This window comes from Oryza brachyantha, chromosome 6, assembly GCF_000231095.2.
Source record: "Oryza brachyantha chromosome 6, ObraRS2, whole genome shotgun sequence".
In the NCBI taxonomy this organism is placed as follows: domain Eukaryota; kingdom Viridiplantae; phylum Streptophyta; class Magnoliopsida; order Poales; family Poaceae; genus Oryza; species Oryza brachyantha.
Genome location: NC_023168.2, coordinates 10,959,063 through 10,979,191, shown reverse-complemented (window position 1 = coordinate 10,979,191; position 20,129 = coordinate 10,959,063). Strand labels below are relative to the sequence as shown.

General features: G+C 40.9%; 2 protein-coding genes across 6 annotated transcripts; both read left to right on the top strand.

The window, feature by feature from the left end:
* The first annotated feature begins 3,090 nt into the window (after nt 1-3,090).
* Nucleotides 3,091-10,390, top strand: LOC102716879 (beta-1,2-xylosyltransferase XYXT1-like). Of its 4 annotated transcripts, XR_005811998.1 has the most exons (7): nt 3,091-3,411; nt 3,567-3,647; nt 3,733-3,816; nt 4,354-4,416; nt 4,509-5,728; nt 9,726-9,864; nt 9,939-10,390. XR_005811998.1 is itself a non-coding variant. In XM_040524793.1 (5 exons), the coding sequence occupies exons 1-5, from the start codon at nt 3,258-3,260 to the stop codon at nt 5,696-5,698; spliced, it is 1,569 nt and encodes a 522-aa protein (XP_040380727.1). In that variant the 5' UTR covers nt 3,091-3,257; the 3' UTR covers nt 5,699-6,292. The 4 variants fall into 4 exon arrangements, 3 of the variants coding, with proteins under 3 accessions (XP_040380727.1, XP_040380728.1, XP_040380726.1); XM_040524793.1 differs by lacking the exons at nt 9,726-9,864; nt 9,939-10,390 and having other exon boundaries at nt 3,736-3,816; nt 4,509-6,292; XM_040524794.1 differs by lacking the exons at nt 9,726-9,864; nt 9,939-10,390 and having other exon boundaries at nt 3,733-3,804; nt 4,509-6,292.
* A 6,107-nt stretch (nt 10,391-16,497) lies between these two features.
* On the top strand, nt 16,498-18,741 carry LOC102716602 (beta-1,2-xylosyltransferease XAX1-like). 2 transcript variants are annotated; one of them, XM_015837932.2, is made up of 4 exons: nt 16,498-16,692; nt 16,770-17,017; nt 17,104-17,280; nt 17,428-18,741. In XM_015837932.2, exons 2-4 carry the CDS (start codon nt 16,822-16,824, stop codon nt 18,618-18,620), a joined length of 1,566 nt encoding a protein of 521 aa, XP_015693418.1. In that variant the 5' UTR covers nt 16,498-16,692; nt 16,770-16,821; the 3' UTR covers nt 18,621-18,741. The 2 variants fall into 2 exon arrangements, with proteins under 2 accessions (XP_015693418.1, XP_040381420.1); XM_040525486.1 differs by having other exon boundaries at nt 16,498-17,017.
* Nucleotides 18,742-20,129: the final 1,388 nt, after the last annotated feature.

Genomic DNA, 20,129 nt, shown 5'->3' with positions numbered 1-20,129 from the left:
TCACCGCTTCGGTTGCGTGATTTGTTAACAAATTATTGATCTACGCTGCAATTCTTCGTTTCATATGATAAGTGGATCATTCCTTAAAATTGTTTTAACGAGTCATTAAATTACCATTTTTAGTGAGTTGTTATATTTTTTTTAACTAGTGAGTCGTTAGTCAGGTCATTTCTATCCAATGTTTTTCTAGACGCATGTCTTATACGTCTAGATGTCGTCTAGAAGCAAGACGTTGGGTTAATGTTCAGTTTATGCCCTAGCCACAGCTCTAGAGATCAATCCCGTCAAGATGGTCAAAAATGGTCTAGACAAGGGTTCTAGACGAGCACATGATGTGTTTAGATGGTGCAATATGCATCTAGACCTATGTCTCATTGATGCACAAATTTTGGCATAGTGAGTGCGAGATCTTTACCATCCCACCTGAGTAAATATAAAAATATTAGGGTTATGATCGACTTGTCAGTTTGCGTCTACAATTTATGGCATTTGTTGATAACTTAATATTTACTGAGTGCACTTTCACTGTGAAAATCTATGATTCGCGCACATTCTGTCTTGTCGTGCGAAGTTTGGTTTCATTTGGGTTTTCCATTCTAGCCGTTAACAGATCTGCCGTGCAAATCCGGGATTCGTATGTAAGTCGTTAGTGGGTCGTCTATTTAGTGTAAGTTATATTTTTTCCGTTTGTTTTCTAGTTTCATTCCGGTTCCATTAAAAAGTCATTATCTCATTTTTCATGTTTAGCAGGAAAACCATAGAACTTCTAAAATGCATAACTAATTAATCCAAAGTTGGTTTAATCCCACTGAAATTGCATTGGATCGATAATTTTGTCAAAAATACGATAAAAATAGTTTCAATAGCATGTTATACTATTTCAAGTGTTTTGAATTATTTGTTCTAGATTTCGGTGAAACCCAAGGCCTAGTGTACTACGAAGTGGTAGCCCAAGCCAGTCCGGAGTTGCAATTCATGTCAAATTCTTAGAAATTCATATTACTAATCCTTGAGCATGTTGATCCTAGGTTTTAATTTTTTTATGCATTGTTACTTTATAAACATGCATTGTTATCATAATTATATGTTTATGGGTTTTACCTATGCTTCGCTATGTTTTATTTACCTTGTAAGATGGGGTTATTATCTTTTGTTTAAGCTGATGTGCTTAGCCATGCTTAGTTCTCTACCTCTCTTAATTTGGGTATAGGAAACTATATTCATTCTCATTAATTAGTCAGGACTTTTGTCCCGCAATGGTGAGGTTTTCACTAAGCAACTAAAACATGACTAATGGTGGTTTCTAAGTGCATTGATTTGTTGGCAGTGTTCATAGCACTTAAGGACCTATTCACATGAAACCCTCATGAGACTTATCCGTACTTAACGTAGGCCAGCGTGGGCAACGGTTGAGCTTGACATACTCAATACAAATGATAAGTTGGGCTTCCATGACGAGAAAATGGTGATATAACCTATCACAGGATTACATAGCAATGAAGCGAAGGTAAACATTCATCCAAACAAAATCCGAGAAACCCTGAAGTGCTACCTAAGTATTTAAAGAGGTGAGAGGACAGCCACGAGGTACCTAGGGTGATGCTCCACTAGGTTGCAGTGCACCAAACTTGTGTCGGGGTCCCAGATAAAATTACAAGCCCTATGCTCATTATACGTTACACAACAACTTGTTTTTTTGATTGTGGTTGACCGATATGTAATTTTTAAATGGGGTTGGATCCGATGGAAATACGACTCCGAAAGCTTTTATTCAAGTACTTGTAGACCTAAAATGGAGCTCATATGTATATTTGGCGGCTGTTCCAAGACATCACTATAACAGGTGGTCAAATTGGGTACAAAATTTTAGACAGCTCGATATTGATAAGCTCAAGCTGACCAATGATATGTGCCATAGTTGCACTTTCAAGGGCCTTGTCAACACAAACGACAATGATTTTGGCCGAAGCAAAGAAATAAATAGGACCTAACAAAAATAGCACCAAGAATAATTTTTATAAACTTGCCCTTGACCGGTATCAATTTAGAACTAACCATCGTCATTTCCTTATGTTAGAACAAGTATGAGCCGATGGCGGGTAGCATGTCGAATATGGTGCAGTGGTATCAGTTGTGGAATACCTATTTCTAGCACCTTTTGGTATGTGCCGATTTGTAACTGATACAAGATAGATATCATATTGTTTTATTATCACATCTGAACTGGTCCTTGTTTTACTCTTATCAATAATCGCTCATATACTGCTCTAGGAATTACTCTTACTAAATTATGATGAGAAATTTCAGTTGTTGTCTGGTTTGAGAGTTTTATATTTGAAGATAATATACTGGGAACATTATTATTTTATATATCATACTAACATAGCGTTATCACAGACATATAACCAGTAACCTTTAGTATAGAGATTGCTGGTGTAGAAGTTAAAGGAAAGAGCCATAATGACAATATTTTTATCAAATCAACTGTCAGGCTGTTAAAAGTGCACTCAGCAAGACAAAACAGAAGCTGCTAGGTACCTGTACTTCGGAATATGCACATCCAATTTCATTGCTGGAACGTGCGCGTCTTGCAGGCTCTCTCAATTAGACAACCCGGTGGTAGTTGCAGGCTTGAAGCTAACCAATTTTGATAAGCTATCCTGTTCAATTATTGGAATGGCTCCAGTATATCTCTTTACTCATATACGCCGGATCATGCGGGCACCGCGCATGATGGCCCACGATCTACAAAAAATCAGCAAATGGTTTGTCAAAACTGAACTTGTCATCAATTGGTTGGATGAGACGAATTTCAAAGCAAGAGTACTGCACCCTCTACATGATGTCGTTGATTATTTTAGACGTATTTGACTATTTATTTCCTTGTTTAAAAGTTTTGTATAAATATGCAAAAAGTATAAGTTATGGTTAAGTAATAAATCCAATAAAAATAATTTATAATACCTATGTTTTAAAATGAATGTTCAAGCGTGTGCTAAAAAGTTAACAATATCATTTATTAACATAAAAACATTATTATTAAAGTTGCAAGCACAGACTGTACATGTCCTGGATATGAAAAGGGGACAAAGAATAATTCCATTCCATACGACAACAGCTGACGAACAATCATTCAACTAGGTAATTGTTTGAACGACAACGCTACCAACTACCAAGTCCCAATTCGATGCTTATGTTGAAGCGCGGCCAAACCGCAACACCGGATCATTTTTTTTCTTCTACCGGAAGCTCCCGAGATGAGGCGAGGAGAAGCGAAGGGTTCAAGGGGCGCAAATCGATCGTCGTTGTGGTCATGGAAGAGCAGCTATATTGGATATGGCTTAGTTGTTGGCTTCGTGTTGATGCTGCTGTATTTGATGGTCTCCGCGCAGTTCAGCAGCAGCCCAAACGGTAATTATGGTGTTACCTCGTTTCCCAGCTTGCTTAGTTATCATATTGTTCTACTTCTGTTTGCCTTTGAGACTCAATAAACTCTAGAGCTCTGCAATGGAGATTCAAGTGTTCGATCCTAGCAACTTAATATTGTTCATAAATACCTTTTGCAGCTTATTTAGGCGGCCCAGCAAAAATCAGTCAAACCGAATCGATTTCTTCTGCAAGGCATCAAGAGAATCATGCAGGACAAGGTATATCTGCTGCGTGAACATGATTAAGAATTGATTTTAGATCATTTCGTTTCATTTGTTTGCGGAACTTGTGAACTCGCTGTAGAAGATGGAAACAGAGAAAACGAGGAACCCTACAACGAGGAGGTAGCTAGAACACACACGGAACCATCAACAGGTCAGTGTCAAGGTGAACGCCAGTTAGTAGTACTCCCTCAATATTTTTTTCGTATAATGCCGTCGACTTATTAATTCACATTTAACTATTTGTTTTATAAAAAATATATAATTATTAATTATTTTGTTATAATATGATTTATTATTATAAGAACTTAAGTATGCATAATTTTGCCTATTTGGATATAAATTTTGAATAAGACAAACAGTAAAACGTATGTTCAAAAGTCAACGGTGTCATATAAAAAATATAAATATAAAAAATATAAAAGAGAGTAGGAAATACTCCTTCCGCTTTTTTGGTAGTGCTCCGTATATGATGTTTTACAAATGTTTAACCATTCTTTTTTTTGAAAAAGCGTATTTAATTATCATATATTTTGCTATGGTTAAATTTATTACAGAATGTATTTTAATTATACCTTGTTGCATATTTGCATAAACCTTTTGAATAAATTATATATTAAAATATGAGGACAGTGCATTTTTATTTTGTTTTTATTCAACCGACCCGTCACATTATCGCATTGTCTTGTGTGTATGATGTCAGGCAACGAAAGGAACTCTGATATCACGGAGGAAAGACACCAATCCAAGAGAAAGGACAATCTCGGTATTATTCCTGCAGAATGTGTTATTGCAGGCCTACAATACCTTCTCCCAGTAGTCAAGATTACACGTACGTTAACTTGTTGATGTGATCAGGAGGAGGAACGGGCGATTTCCACAATGTCGCCAACACCAAACCGATCTGCGACACGTCGTTCGGCAAGTACGACATTTGCGTGCTCGACGGCGACGCACGGGCACAGGGGGGCACTGCAGCCACGGTCACGCTCGTCTCACCGCACGCTGCGCCGCAAGAGTGGAAGATAAAGCCCTACTCCCGGAAGTACCTCGACGGCCTCAAGGCGGTCACGGTGAAGTCCGTCACCAACCCCGAGGACGCCCCACAGTGCACGACACGACTCAACGTCCCGGCAATCGTCATCGAGCTTGGCGGGCTGACCGGCAACTACTGGCATGACTTCACCGACGTGCTTATCCCCCTCTTCATCGGCGCGTCTCGCTTCAGCGGGGAGGTCCAGCTCGTCGTCGTCAACCTGCTGCCTTTCTGGGTCGACAAGTACAGGAAAATATTCAGCCAGATCTCACGCTACGAGATCATCGACCTAGACAAGGACCACGGCGTCGTGCGGTGTTACCCGCATGTGGTTGTCGGCTACGGCAGCCGCAAGGAGTTCACTATTGATCCATCCCTGGATGACACCGGCGGCGGCTACACCATGCTAAACTTCACTGAATTCCTGAGGCACTCCTACTCGCTTCCGCGCGACCGTCCGATCAAGCTCAATGCAATTGGCCCCCCTGGGCTGGCACGGCCGCGGCCACGGATGATGATCCTGGAGCGGACCAACAGCCGCAAGTTCATGAACCTCCCGGAGGTCGTCGCGGCTGCCGAGGCCGTGGGGTTCGAAGTGACCGTCGCCGGCCGTCCAATGGCTAGTTTTGATGAGTTCGCCCGGGAGGTGAATTCCTTCGACGTGATGCTGGGCGTGCACGGGGCCGGGCTGACAAACTGCCTGTTCCTCCCCACGGGGGCCGTGCTCGTGCAGATCGTGCCGTACGGGCGACTGGAGAACATTGCTCAGACCGATTTTGGCGACCCTGCACAAGACATGGGACTCCGGTACATCCAGTACAGCATTGCGGCCGACGAGAGTTCTCTGATGGACGTGTTCGGCAAGGACCACCCAATGATCAAGGACCCTATCGCCGTGCACATGAGCGGGTGGGGCAACGTTGCCGAGTGGTACCTTGGGAAGCAGGACGTGCGGGTCAACATAGACCGATTCAGGCCTGCCGTCACCCAGGCGTTGGAGTACCTGCAGTAGTGATCGATTCTGAATAAACAGGCTAATAATGTAAGTACGTTTGCCTAATCTTATTCTTTCATTTTCTTAATTCAACTTCTGAAAAAACATGTTTCACCACGGACCCCTATCATTTTTACAGGCGACTCAAAAAAAAAATGTATACATGTGAAAATGTACAATGCATTTTTCATCGTGGATCACATGTGAAAATATATTTTTATAGGTGGTTAGGTTAACAGGGTCGTATGTAAAAGTAACTCTAATTTTATAAGCAGTCCTATCAGAGAACCGACTGCAAAAAAAAAATTCACAGCCAGTCCCCACACAACTCCTCTCTCCATGTGGAAAAATGTTGGTCCACCTAGCGCCTTTATCAACCGTCTGAGCACGCCACCCATTGAACCACGACCTTTCGATCCACAACACGAACCTTAAGTCCATGTCTCCTCCATTGATCGAAGAAATAAGCCAGAACAAGATAAAAGAAATATAATATTATGAGTAGTAATTGAATGCAAATAATAAGTTGGAGTTCCATAATCAGAAAACAGTGACCTAACTGATCATGACTTTATCCAAAAAAATAGCAATGGCTAAACTTTAATTTAAACAAAATTTTATAAACACCGAAGGAATATCTAACTATTTAAGGATCGGGAAAACGACCCAGAGATAATTAGGGTCGTGCTCCACCATGTTGGGGTGCAGCCCACTTTGGCCCTACTTGGGCTAGAATACTAGGTGAAGTTACAAGCCCATGGACCTATTATACGTGATGCAGCAACTTGTTTCTGTAATGGAGGCTGACTAAGATGAATTTTTGAGATTATGTAGGATCCGTTATTATGATCTGTTCAATACCAAATACAAATCTCAGCAGGAGTTGGGTATTATCCCATCTTGAGGGTGTGAACCTGGGGAATCCCCTATCTACTACATAACAATTGATTTATGATCCTCTATTGTCACCCATTATTACTACCAATCTCAATCATCTACGGTTATAGCAAAGGAAGGTATCTATGAAGATGATTGATGGTTTATAGTTTGGATGCAGATATAGTTTGTTAAACCTATCAGGATGCTTTTGTCCTATACATATAACTCTGATTAGTTGCCTGCAGCCGAATTAGACTCAGGTTTTACCCAAGAGTATAAATATGTTTGCCTGTAAAGATAAATCAATGTCAATACAATTTTAGTGCATGTTAACGCCATATTTTGGTAAATTGCTGTTATGGATTGAAACGCGATTAAAGACCAAATCGAGCAAGAAAGAACGAATCGGCTGGAAACAGAAGATTGAAGATGACACGGATGCAACCGATAGAGTCTGAATCGGACAAGGGGATGTGTCCGATTGGGCCTGGAGGTTAGAGACAAATTCGGTATTAGTCACGAGTCCGTGTAAATTAGTTAGTTGTTATCTTAGGGTTTGTTTAGGATTTTGGATTTAATTATAGTCTGGATGTAATAAGTTAGTTACTAATATGGATCCTTTTCCCGTTAGGTTAGTTAGATCCGAGGGTATAAATATATGTGCCTGGGGTCATTGTAAATCATCAATCAGATCAAACACACAATTTCGGCGCATTGTCAAATATCTCAACTTGCTTGAGCTCTCGGCACGAGGTTTGTCAACTTTGCAATGTAAGTTTCAAGTTCGTCAAACTCGTCAATCGGTTAGAACAGGACTGTCTCAATTAAGTTTGATTTCCTGCCTTGCTAATCGGCGGTTTGAGTTCTATTTCGGCTTTAATCTATTCATAGTTTGGAGTAGTGGTAGATCTCGATCAAGTCTTTGCGAGTTCCTTTATTCGATCTATTAGTACGAGCCTGATCAGCTGGATTCTGTCTCGATCAATCTAGTTGAACGAGTTTGTGTTGTCAGATCAAATCAAGTGCTCGTGAGAGCTTATCGCTGGAGTTCTAGCCAGCATTATCCCAAGTAGTCTACTGGTTTGTTCGTTAAGTTTACCGATCTTCATGTTCTTACAATTCTACCGCACTTGACTGCATATTGTCTTGGTTAGGTCCGATCTATGCATGTTTGGTTTGATCTATTTTATAAGGGTCTGTCCGATCGGCTGACATTAGTGAACAGATTAATGAATTACGCTAGTTTGGTATCCTGTTACTCATATACTGATTCCATACATGATTGTGCTTAGATCTGTACTGTCTTGGTTGAGTCTGATCTTGTAGATCTAGCGTGAGTATGATAGTAATTGGTATAGCAATCCAGTTTATCTTAAATTCCATGTTTGGTCTCCTATCGGCTGCCAATTTTACGTGCGATAAGTACCGGATCGGTCCGATTGACAAATTAATCTTAAAAATGTCTTGGTTAAGTCCGATCTTTTAAGAATAATTAGTTGATTGGTTTATTTGGTGGTTATCCTACCTCTGATTCAAACGATTGAGCATATTTATACCCATCATAGTGAAATTCATGTAAAGCCGATTGTCTAGTTCATCGGCTAAGGTCCTGGGATGAAATCCATGTTATACCTTGTTAGTTACAGGATTAAAACTGACTGGCACGCCCAACATTCTAAGAATTACGTCCTGCACTAGAGTGGTCTTAGAGTAACTCCCAGGCCTATGTGTGTGACACGTTGTTATTATTTTCAGCGTCAACAGTGCATCACCACCTTAGTTCGTGAATTTTGTCGGGGGCTCTTGGCTGGGTTGCATCAGTTAAGTTCGATCTGTAGGTCATGGCTAAGTTTGATCTTCATAGCGTGTTGATCGGAAGCTAGATCACATATGTCAATTTCCCGCCAAATCAAAAGTTATCTTCACCTAATGAAAGATCAAGAAATCCACTGCTATCAAGTGGTATGAGAACTTTAGGAATACCGTTAGGTTCGAATTTACCCTAGTTATTTTCACTGTCATCCAATAGTCCATGAAAAAGCTAAAAATAAGTAATAGTCTTAGGATTTAGTTTCATTGTCCTAGAACCATGTTTAGCCTGTTGAATAATCCTATTTCAGAGTCCTTAATGTTGTGTTTGTGTCATAGATCAAGTTTGTGGTCGTTGGTTATAGTCATATTTGTAGTTCCAGATCTATCTGTTGCTTTGTGCGAGAACCTGCTTTGGGAGATCAAATTCTACTATGTTTCGATTTGCTAGCCGCCTTGAATCTATAACGTGTCTTGGCAAGCCACTTAGATAGGTTGCAAACCACCTTGAGTCAATCACCCTACTTCGCTAGCCTCCTTGTCGGCCTTGAATAACATATCTACATTGTTTCACCCTCATCGTCCGTTGAAGAGGTGTTGCGGAATCCTGATTTGAAACACCTTTAGTAAAACAACCATAACTTTCACATACATAGTCAAAATCATGCAAGTAAAGACTGCAAACATCTACGAGAAAAATTTCCCCTCAAAATATTGAGATTTTGAGCTACGGCGTTCTATCACGAATATAATTAAGGCACGCTCCATAAATTCCACACGGTCCACCTAACATCAAATTTGGCTGCTCTTCTAAATTTTTGCTATTCTTGTATCCCTAGTTGAGGAGAAAATGAACATAAAAAACAAAAAAATAGAACTCCAAATAGGAAGAAGAAAGGAGTATATCAATGTGATGTAAACACTGTATTCTGCTATCCTCAATCTGTTTTATTCTATCTTCATGTTACTTTGACTAACTTGGTGAGAGAGTGTCCTATTTCCTTTGTGTCGGATACCCATCCATGGGGTATCCATATCCCGTATGTATCCGTATGGGGAAGGGGCTACCGAGTAAGGGAAGATAATATAATCTTCTATCGAGTCAGTTAGGAGTTTGGCAACATCCGGATTGTACCCTTGGATTGTTGAATTTAACTATATTTGGACCGGGTAGGCTTGATCTTATCAAAATTAGGATTCTATCTGTAACCTTGTCCCTGGGTATATAAGGGGGTAGGGGGTCCCCAAAGGGCACAGCTTATTAGATTGGTGAGTTTATTGTTTATCTATTTTCCACCGAAATACAATATCAACTAATGGTACCCTGACCTCAAATCTATCTTTGAGAACACTGCAGCGCCCAGTCCAGGGTTGGGCACCTATGTCCTTGGTAACTTGTGATGAGGACATTACTACTTTGGATATACACAATACTCCTCAAGTTATTATACAAGGTCCCAATCACTAGAGCTTGCGTCCGCCAATTAAATTTACAGGTGAGCTCATCATTAAGTACTTGTTTTCATATCGTTGATAATAGATTGCTAACTAATGATGTTATCATTCTTAGGAACATTGGAGAGGATCCCAAAGTACTTGGAGAGATATCTGGAGTTATAGATGACCCTCATTAGGTTGGGCCCTAGTCAGGGGCTAGATCCCAGCTTTGGAGCGCTAGGTCCTTGAATCTTCATCGATTGATCCCATAGGATCAATGTTTCTTCATACCTTGCAAATTAATTGAAGCATACTCAAGATGACAACAAAACCTTTGTTGGAAACACTCAAATAGGTTTGGAGTCAAAGTTACTTAAATGTTTTGTTTTTTGAAGTTGAACTATTTCCTCACCCACTAGAGTGGTGGAGGGATTGGAGACCTAAGTCGGTTGCGGACACCCGGGTCCTCCAGTGAATCGGTTGCCTTGAGCTCAGCATCTGGGTTGAATGATCCCTCCTTGGCAACTGACTCATCTGCCGATGGGAACGTTGGCCTCTTCTTTCTCTTAGGTAATACTCATCCGGGAGGATAGCATAAAATACATAGTGTACCTAGAAGCAAAAAATCAACAAGACAAATATATACAATATTACAAATAGAGACAACATTGCAAGAATCGATAATCGTGGATAAACGAACTACCAGAGGAGGCTGGAAGGCGGCATTTTAGAGAGACAAGAATATGTATGCACAAGTTAGGATTTCAATCCCTCAGGGAAAAAAACTTGCCGAGTCAGGTAGTGATGACTGCTGGCTTCATCAGGACCCATTATCCAAGGAAAGATGGATGCACTCCTTGAGGGGTTGGATGTGGTGGTGGAAAAAATGGCGAGCAGCAACTGCTTGTCTGCATAATTTGGGGAGGCCATTCCTCATGGGGAGAAGCGTGGTAAGCAATGGATTTGTTGGCGTGGAGGACAGGAGCCATGTGGAGATTGGACGAACAGAAAAGATAGGATATATCCAATCTCAAATAGACCAAAGAAGTGGCCTGTAGAATTTTTGATGTTTCTATCAAGGGTTCCAAAGCTAATCGCCTTGAAAACAAAATTTTGCAAGGGGAATTTTGCAATTCTAATTTATCGAACACAACAAACCAGGGGAGAAACAGATGCATTTTTTGTGTAGATGTATGTGGATATAAATTTTGCCAAATTCCGGTCCGATCCGAATGAAAAGGTTAGGGTTATTTTAAGTAAACGTACTCGTATTAGTGTTTTTATGTGCGATGGGATACTCAAAAGTCAATTAGATTAGAAAGACAACCGGACTCAAAGGAAGGAAATAAATTGAACAGAAACAGAAAGAATGGAGCATAATAGATCACGCAGAAATTGAAGAGAGATTTTGTGGATGGCAGGGATGAACGTGGCAATAACTCAAAACTAAACGACAACGATGAACTAAAAACTCAACAAGGTAAGACTAAGTAGCAACAAGTAAAAAGGCTGAAATTTGTGTTGGATCATAGACAAGCTATTCTATATTTATTTTGGGCTTTTTGTCTCCCATAGGTAAAAAATTATGAAAAAAAAAATCTCTCATGGAGCAGCGAAAGCTCTTATACCACTTGATGTGCACTAGGGTTTTCAAACTTTCAATGAGATGATAAATCAAATGAATGAAACAACATTGGGCTGTCCTAGGATGTTGTGCCTTAGCAATCGTTACACCAATTCCTAAAATAGTCGTGAACTCAACAGATGCATGATCAATCTAACCACGAGGGTATTTGTTCCTATAAGCAACTGAAAACCACCAAGAAGAAGATAAACAGGTAAGTAAAATTGCAGAATAAAGATGTATGATTAAATTGGCAAAGGTATCAAATGGTGGGGTTCTGAAACGAGCAAACTAACGATCTAACCAATCATGAGATTATATGGGAAAGTTGTTCTATGGCAGCTAAAGGAAATATATAGGTGGGAGGACAAGATTGGGTCATCCTCAAACCCTAAGACGTGTCTCTAATAGACTCAACGTAATACATGGGCCTATGGACAAAAATTTGTGGTGCAGCACCAGTAGGTTCTGACATCGTAGTACTGTTTTGGCAATTGTGGCCAATTGGATAGGAATCTAGAGATAGGTCCAGATCTGGTTGAAAATATACTTCGATAACTTTCCAGAAAGTACATATACGCCCAAACAGACATTTGGATCGATGGCTCTGCTCATTTGAATGCAATGTTATACAGGAGGTGAAGGAAGAGATGATATTTCTTCATCTTGTCCTTTGTTCCTGAGCATAGTAACATCATCACAACATTTAGGAGTACCTAGATCAATAAATCAAACATGCAATCCGAAGAATGCATTCACCTGATAACTAAGTTGGCGAGCACGAGCGCGTGTAATTGGTCATTGTAACACATGTTCAGTTTGTGGAGTTGGCGTAGTTATATTGTTGGTGGAGATTTCCTCATGCGTATGTGGCAAGAGCTAGTATTCTATATCTGAGTTTTCATAACCAGTCAGGCATGGTTAGTTCTGTTATGGTAGATGTTGACTCATATTCTATTCATCTATCTCTTTGTAACCCTACCCTCATATAAGAGGAGGTAAGGGCGTCCCTCGAGGATGAGGCATATATATATATATATTCACACATCGTGCTCATTGTGTTGTGTTTTAACGAATCAATCTACAGTCAAGCAAGACTATGTTATTTATCTCAACCTTAACCGCCCGAACCTGGGTATTCAATATTCCTTGTATACTATCAATATTTGAGTCTCGCTTGTCACCCTATATATTTAGGGCCGATCTAAGACATCGACACATGATTCAGTTATGTTTCAATGTTTTAATATATTGAAACACCTTTTGATACAGTGGTTAAACATCTTAAAGATCGATGTTTTATCTTCAAAAAATATTGTGTCATACTTTTAGGCAGAAATATTTTAAAGTATGATATAGATGTGTTTATTATTTTTAATGGCCCGCAGATTGCACGGCTGGCATCGATATAAAATTTTTTTACATAATACAATGATACTTTTATATTTTATTGTGAAACAATATGGTACACAGTAATATAGTTTAAATTTTAACCCGATCAAAATTATATGTATGATATTCTAATTAATATAGTAATTCGTATGTGCATAAAACAAATATGATGGATGCTTTATTTTTCTCTTAATAATACAGTAAGTTAAAGATATATAAAATTTATGGTATATTTGTTTATCGATCTTCTTCTCTCAATATTTATCTTCACAATATAATAGTAGTTACTCTCACTATCCCCAGAGACACCATTCCACCTACTAAAGATGACATATTATATAAATTATCCATGATAACTTATAATTTGATCTTAATGAAACGATGTACATTGTAATCAACATTATTTTGTTACCAAGTTTCTTATATTTTATTTCGTTATTGTTTCTCACAGTTTGGACTTTAGCTAGTAATTCTATTATTACAGTGGTATAGGTTTGAAGATCCAATCTAATTAGTTAGTTATGCTTTTTTATGTGGGTAAAAGGATCCAGTTATTTTATTTTTCATTGACTAAGGCGCTAATTCTAACAATTTTCACTTGATGTGAGAATTTCTATCAATTGTATCTTGTAGGGTTAGTATGTGGTTCCTATAAGAGTCCTCAATTAATATAGTTAAAATATTTACCCTTCTCTCAATATTATCTACTACCTCCGTTTCATAATGTAAGATGTTTGACATTTTTTGGTTGCAACGTTTGACCATTCGTCTTATAAAAAATTTAGTTCAAATATAAAAAATGATAAGTCGTGCTTAAAGTTCTTTTCATAACAAGGTAAGTCACTGTTGACGCTGAAAATAACAAACAACGGTCACACATATAGGCCTGAGAATCAATCTTAAATCATTCCAGTGCAGGACCTAATTTTTAGAAATACTGAGCCTACCAGTCAGTTTGATCCTGTAACTAACAAGATGTAACATAGAACACAGTTAACCGAAACCGCTATAGGCCAGATAGCCGATACCATCCTAGGACCCTAGCCGATGGACTAAATGATCGACTTTGCAGGAATTTCATGATAATAAATGTAAATATACAAAATCGGCTAAGTCAGAAGCAGGATAGATACTAAACGGACCAACCAACCAACTAATCTTAAAAGATCATACCTAAAGACAGTCTTGAGATTAATCAGCCGATCGGACCACTTCAGGACCTATGTGTGTAAAATTGACAGCCGACACGAGACCAAGCATGGAATTTAATATAAACCAGAATGCTATATCAATCACCAGCATAAAACAATAATAATTAACAACACGCATGCTCATATTAGATCTATAAGATCGAACCTAATCGAGACAGTACAGACCTAAATATAACCATACGTGAAGCCAACAATTATTGTAGCATGCGAGCAACAAATCAACAAACCAGCGTGATCTACCGACTTATTTATTAAACTTAGCCGATCGGACAAACTTCTATGTGCGGATCGCACAAAAAATACATAGATTAGACCTAACCGAGACAGAATGCAATCTAGCACGATATAACCATAGTAATATGAAGATCGATGGGCTTAACGAACCAATCAACATATTACTTAAGATAATGCTGGCTAGAACTCCAGCAATAAGCCCTCGTAGGTCCCAATCAAATCTGACAACCCAAATCCGGCCAACCAGATTGATCGGACCGAACCGAGACAGAACCAAGTTGACTAGAACCGTGTTTAGCAGATCAAACAGAAGAACCCACGAGGATTTGATCGAGAACTACCACTATTTCAAACTAGTAGATCAAAGTAATAATAGAACTCAGCCCGCCGACCAACCAAGCAAGAGATCGTACTTAACCGAGACAGTCTTGTTCTAGTTAATCGACGGGTTTTGACAAACAAGAACTTACATTACGAAGCTAACAAACCCCGCACTGAAAGCTCAAGCAAGTCGAACATTTGAGACGATGCGCCAAATTTGATTGATCTAGAGATAATTTGCAAGGACCCCGGGCATACATATTTATAGCCCTAGGCATTAACTAACCTGACCAGATAACACTCCGTTACTAACTTGTATTGTTCAAACTTTAATTAAATATAAAAATCCTAACCAAACTTTAAGATAAAGCCTAATTAATCTACACTTACTCACAACTAACACCGAATCTATCTCCAAAACTTGGATCCAATCGGACTCCAATTCCTGTCCGATTCGGACTTCATCGGCTACAGCCACACCGCGTCAATCTCCTGCCTCTAGTCGATTCTCCCCTTCTCGTCCGATTCGGTCTTTAGTCTTGTTTCAATTTATAACGTCGATTTGCCAAAATCTGGCGTTAACAGTCACAAGCAAAATAAATGATATTTTCATAATTTTTTGAATAAGATAAATGGTCAAATATTGTAAATAAAAAAGTCAAACATCTTATATTATAAAACAAAGGGAGTACTTTTTTATCTAGATTTGAAATATTTCTAATAAAATCTTTTCTCATTAGTAATTGTTTCTAACCTGAATTTAAGATACTTATAAATTATATGTCCACATTAAATTTTCTCTTTATATTTTTATTTTTAATTCAAATTTAAATATTTCTATTTGTACTTCTTGATAAGCTCTTAATATTTATTTTTTAATTCAAATTTAGATACTTCTAGGGCCGCATTTGGCACCGAGAGTTAGATATGTAACTCATCTTTTTTTCCACGCGCACGCTTCCCGAACTGCTAAACGGTGTATTTTTTGCAAAAATTTTCTATAGGAAAGTTGTTTTTAAAAATCAGATTAATCTATTTTATATTTTTTTAATAACTAATAATTAATTAATCATGTACTAATCTATTACTACGTTTTCCGCGCTGGATAACTAACCCACCTCCCACAACTTCCGAAGGCGGCCTAGATTATATTTCCATAACATACTTATTTTTAATTTGATTTTTAGATGTTTTTATATTATTCCTACTTGCACTATTGTTTTACTTTTCTTTATTTTTTCAAAATTGTATTTCAAATTGTTTTTTATTTTTTTATTAGTATGTGATTTGCTTAGACCATGAGCGCACGCAATAATTTTTTTCGTTTATCTGCCAGGCAACGATAAATGATTTTCTTTTTCTTTTTCTTTTTTCCTGCCAGCGATGATCCAATAATCTGTTTTCCCGAGTTACAGTTGTGCGCTGGATTTTCAGTTGAATCCGATGTACTACCTCCATCCCTAAATGTTTGACGCCGTTGACTTTTGATGCATGTTTGACCATTCATCTTATTAAAAAAAATTTAAAATTATTAATTACTTTTATATCATTTCATTTATTGTTAAGTATACTTTTATGCATATATATAGCTTTACATATTTTTAAAAAATATTAAATAAGACGAATGGTTAAACATGTATAAAAAAGTCAACTGGGTCATTTAGTAACGGAAGGGAGTAGCTGATTGACGGAATCCTCCCTAACATCAGAGACCCAGCTCAGCCTTGGTGGAGTGTCAAAGCAAGCAACCAATATTTATCTTCCGAACGACTTGTTCCATGCTTCAATTATTCAATCCATCCCCACGATCTGTCTACATCCCAATCCCCATCCCCGTCTACATCCCAACTAATCCATCATGGAAATTAATAAAACCGAAGTGAGCGCCAATGTAAAAATTACGAACATGGACTTCCCTACTGTCCAAGATGGAATTAGGTGGGCAATCCTAATTATTGTGCACTTGATCCAGAATAGTCAAACAAAGGGAGGGGGCGAGGGAGGAAGGAAGCAACCTCGCCGTGCCGAACTGCGTAGTGTGCTTGTATTACCAATCCACGCCGACCCCAACGAACCACAAAATACAGAACTAATTTCCGACGAGAGTAATCATCGCCTACATGTTATACTCGAGGCTCCATGTGCCGATTTAAGCCTTAGAACAAAATTTTGTGTATGCTAGGTGCTAGCTGGTCGGTACCTCTACGCTAAGCTTCTCTCGGGGTTTTTGCGTGATGTCGTCGACGGCGTACACGCGGCCGTCCAAGCCACCAGGGCCGGCCGGAGAGCGGAGGCCGCCGCGGCTAGCCAAGGAGCTCGGTAGGATTGAACCCAAGAAGCTCGGGATTGGGCTAGTCGCCGGCTGTTGCCTCGCTCTGCTCACCTACATCTCCTTTGCTCGGCTTTTCGCTATCTACTCGCCGGTCTTCGGTGCGCCACAATTCATTATTGTTCCTTTCATAGAAAGTTCGTTTGTTTGCATGCTAACTGATATGAATTTTCGAAATTCTTGTTAGAGAGCACGTCCTTGGTGATGAAGAACGCACCACCCGGGTCAACTCAGCAGAATCCTGTGATGCCTAAGCAACAGAACAAATTAGAGGATGAGAAAGATATTGGTGAAGATGAGACGGGCCGGAAAGAGCCAAGCTTTCCGGAGGCGACAGAAAAGAAGGAAACAGTAACGAAATCATGTAAGACTTTTTTTTTTTTTTTGGTATCGCTTTAGCATCTCGAAATGGAAATCAAAGAAAGCATGGTTCGAATTCGGTTCTGTCATCTTGTTATTTCATTCCTGTTAGAATTTCGTCCGTGGTAATTTTCATCTGTGATTCCGGCAGCTGGTGACGAAACTGAGGCGACCATCTCCTGCGATGAGAACGGCGTCGATGAGGGCTTCCCATATGCCCGGCCACCGGTCTGCGAGCTCACCGGTGATATCCGCATCAGTCCAAAAGAGAAAACCATGTTCTTTGTAAACCCATCCGGCGCCGGCCCGTTCGACGCCAACGGGGAGAAGAAGATCCGGCCGTACGCTCGCAAGGACGACTTCCTCCTCCCCGGTGTCGTGGAAGTCACCATGAAGTCGGTCTCGTCGCCGGCTGTCGCACCGGCCTGCACGCGGGTCCACAACGTCCCCGCCGTAGTCTTCTCGGTGGCCGGGTACACCGACAATTTCTTCCACGACAACACGGACGTGATGATCCCTCTATTCCTCACGACGTCGCACCTCGCTGGCGAGGTGCAGTTCCTCATCACCAACTTCAAGCCGTGGTGGGTGCACAAGTTCACTCCGCTCCTCAAGAAGCTCTCCAACTACGAGGTGATCAACTTCGACGAGGACAACGAAGTGCATTGCTTTCGGCGCGGGCACCTCGGGCTGTACCGTGACCGCGACCTCATCATATCACCGCACCCGACGCGCAACCCGCGCAACTACTCCATGGTTGACTACAACAGGTTCCTCCGCCGCGCGTTCGGCTTGCCGCGGGACAGCCCGGCGGTGCTCGGTGAGAAGACCGGCGTCAAACCCAAGATGCTCTTGATCGAGAGGAAGGGCACCCGCAAGCTGCTCAACCTGCGCGACGTGGTCGCCCTCTGCGAAGAGCTCGGGTTCGCGGTGACCGTGGCTGAGGCCGGCATGGACGTGCGTGGGTTCGCCGAGAAGGTCAATGCTGCGGATGTGCTCCTGGCGGTGCACGGCGCTGGGCTAACGAACCAGATCTTCCTCCCCACTGGAGCCGTGCTCGTGCAGATCGTTCCGTGGGGCAAGATGGACTGGATGGCAACCAACTTCTATGGGCAGCCGGCGCGCGACATGCGGCTCCGGTACGTCGAGTACTACGTCTCGGAGGAGGAGACAACGCTCAAGGACAAGTACCCAAGAGATCACTACGTGTTCAAGAACCCCATGGCCATCCACGCGCAGGGCTGGCCGGCGCTCGCCGAGATCGTCATGAAGCAGGACGTCATGGTGAACGTCACAAGATTCAAGCCGTTCCTGCTGAAGGCGCTCGACGAGTTGCAGGAATAGGGGGACAACGTTGGGTTGGTTTGTGTGGCTCGCTTGGGACAAGTTTGCATAGGCAACCAGTGGGAATTTGGAGATTTTTGGTTTTATTTATCAGTTGATTTTATCAAAGTTATTTATTGCAGTGGGTGTCTATATGGCAGTCGTATGACATTTGTTGATAGCGTCAGTCGATGTGCTAAGACAGATGATATAGATGTAAATTGACGGAGAGGAAAAAAGTTTTTAAAAATCAGAAAAGTTAAAGGCCAGGAAAGAATCCTTGATTTTCTGTTGAAAAAGAACTATCGGGCTGTTGCGTTGCTCCGCTGCAATATTGGACTCGGCCTTTCCATGCGACCCCTATTAAGTTGGGCTTTTGTTCATGCCAGTAGTTGACCCAGCTGGCTAAAATTCTCAAACCCTCCGTGATAAATCTATACCTATATCTTATACCTATATACCTATTATAAAAAAGTGAATATGATATCGGTCGGTGCGCCGTGACCCAATCTTTTAGAGCATCTCCGAAAGAATGGCAAAATTTTGACTCTTTAAATCAAAATTTAGCCATTCAGGTTAGTTTTGGCAACTCAAATTCACATATTATCTCCAAAAAACTCCCCATCTCCACTGTCCAAATCCTAACGGCTAGTACTGGATGATGCAAATGCACTCATTTTATTTCTCAGCAAGCAACTCAATTTGTGAAATACCGAAGAGAAACATGTAGCAGTACTGAATGATGCAAATGCAAGCATAAACCTTCCATTTTTTTAAGCACTAAACCAACAAGTTATACCGGTAGATGGATCGATTCCAGAAGAATCCATTTTTCTTGTCTCCCAGTTGACAGCGCCAGGTAGCGGACGCAACACCGTGGAGCAGGTGAGGAAGCAGCAGGGGGTGGCGCAGGCTGGAGGCGGCGGCGAGCTGGCCGAGTGGAGGAGGAACCGGAACCGAGTAGATGCGCCGTGGTAGCGGGGCATTGCCGGAGCTGCGCGTCGCCGGAGAGCGGCAAGCCGCCAGAGAGCACGACGACGTTGGGGTGGAGGAGCCGGCTCCGACTGGATGCGCCGTGGTAGCGGGGTGGCGTTGGAGAGTGGGGCGTCGCCGGAGCTGTTTCCGTCGCTGGAGGGCGACAGGCCGCCGGAGAGCGGGGCAACGCCGGGGTGGAGGAGGCTGCGCCAGGGTGGAGGGCTGACTGTTGAGTTTCTCTGTGCATATACTAGTACCATGAGGCATGGGAGGATCATAAGTGGGTCCTACCCACATGGGATCCACGGATAGCAATTTTGCTAGTGGTAGAATGGGTTGCTAGATTTGGCTATTGAGAACTCAGATTTGGCCATTCAAATGGCATGACAAGTCAAATGGAGCTGCTCGCGAGCCTAACGAGCTAGACTAAAGACACAAAATTCACCGGCGTTTATTGATTTCACCCTAGAAGACATGTGTTTAGTACTTAATAGGTTCAACATGTGATTTGTTGGTTCAAACTTTAATTAAATACAATTTCATATGATTTGCATG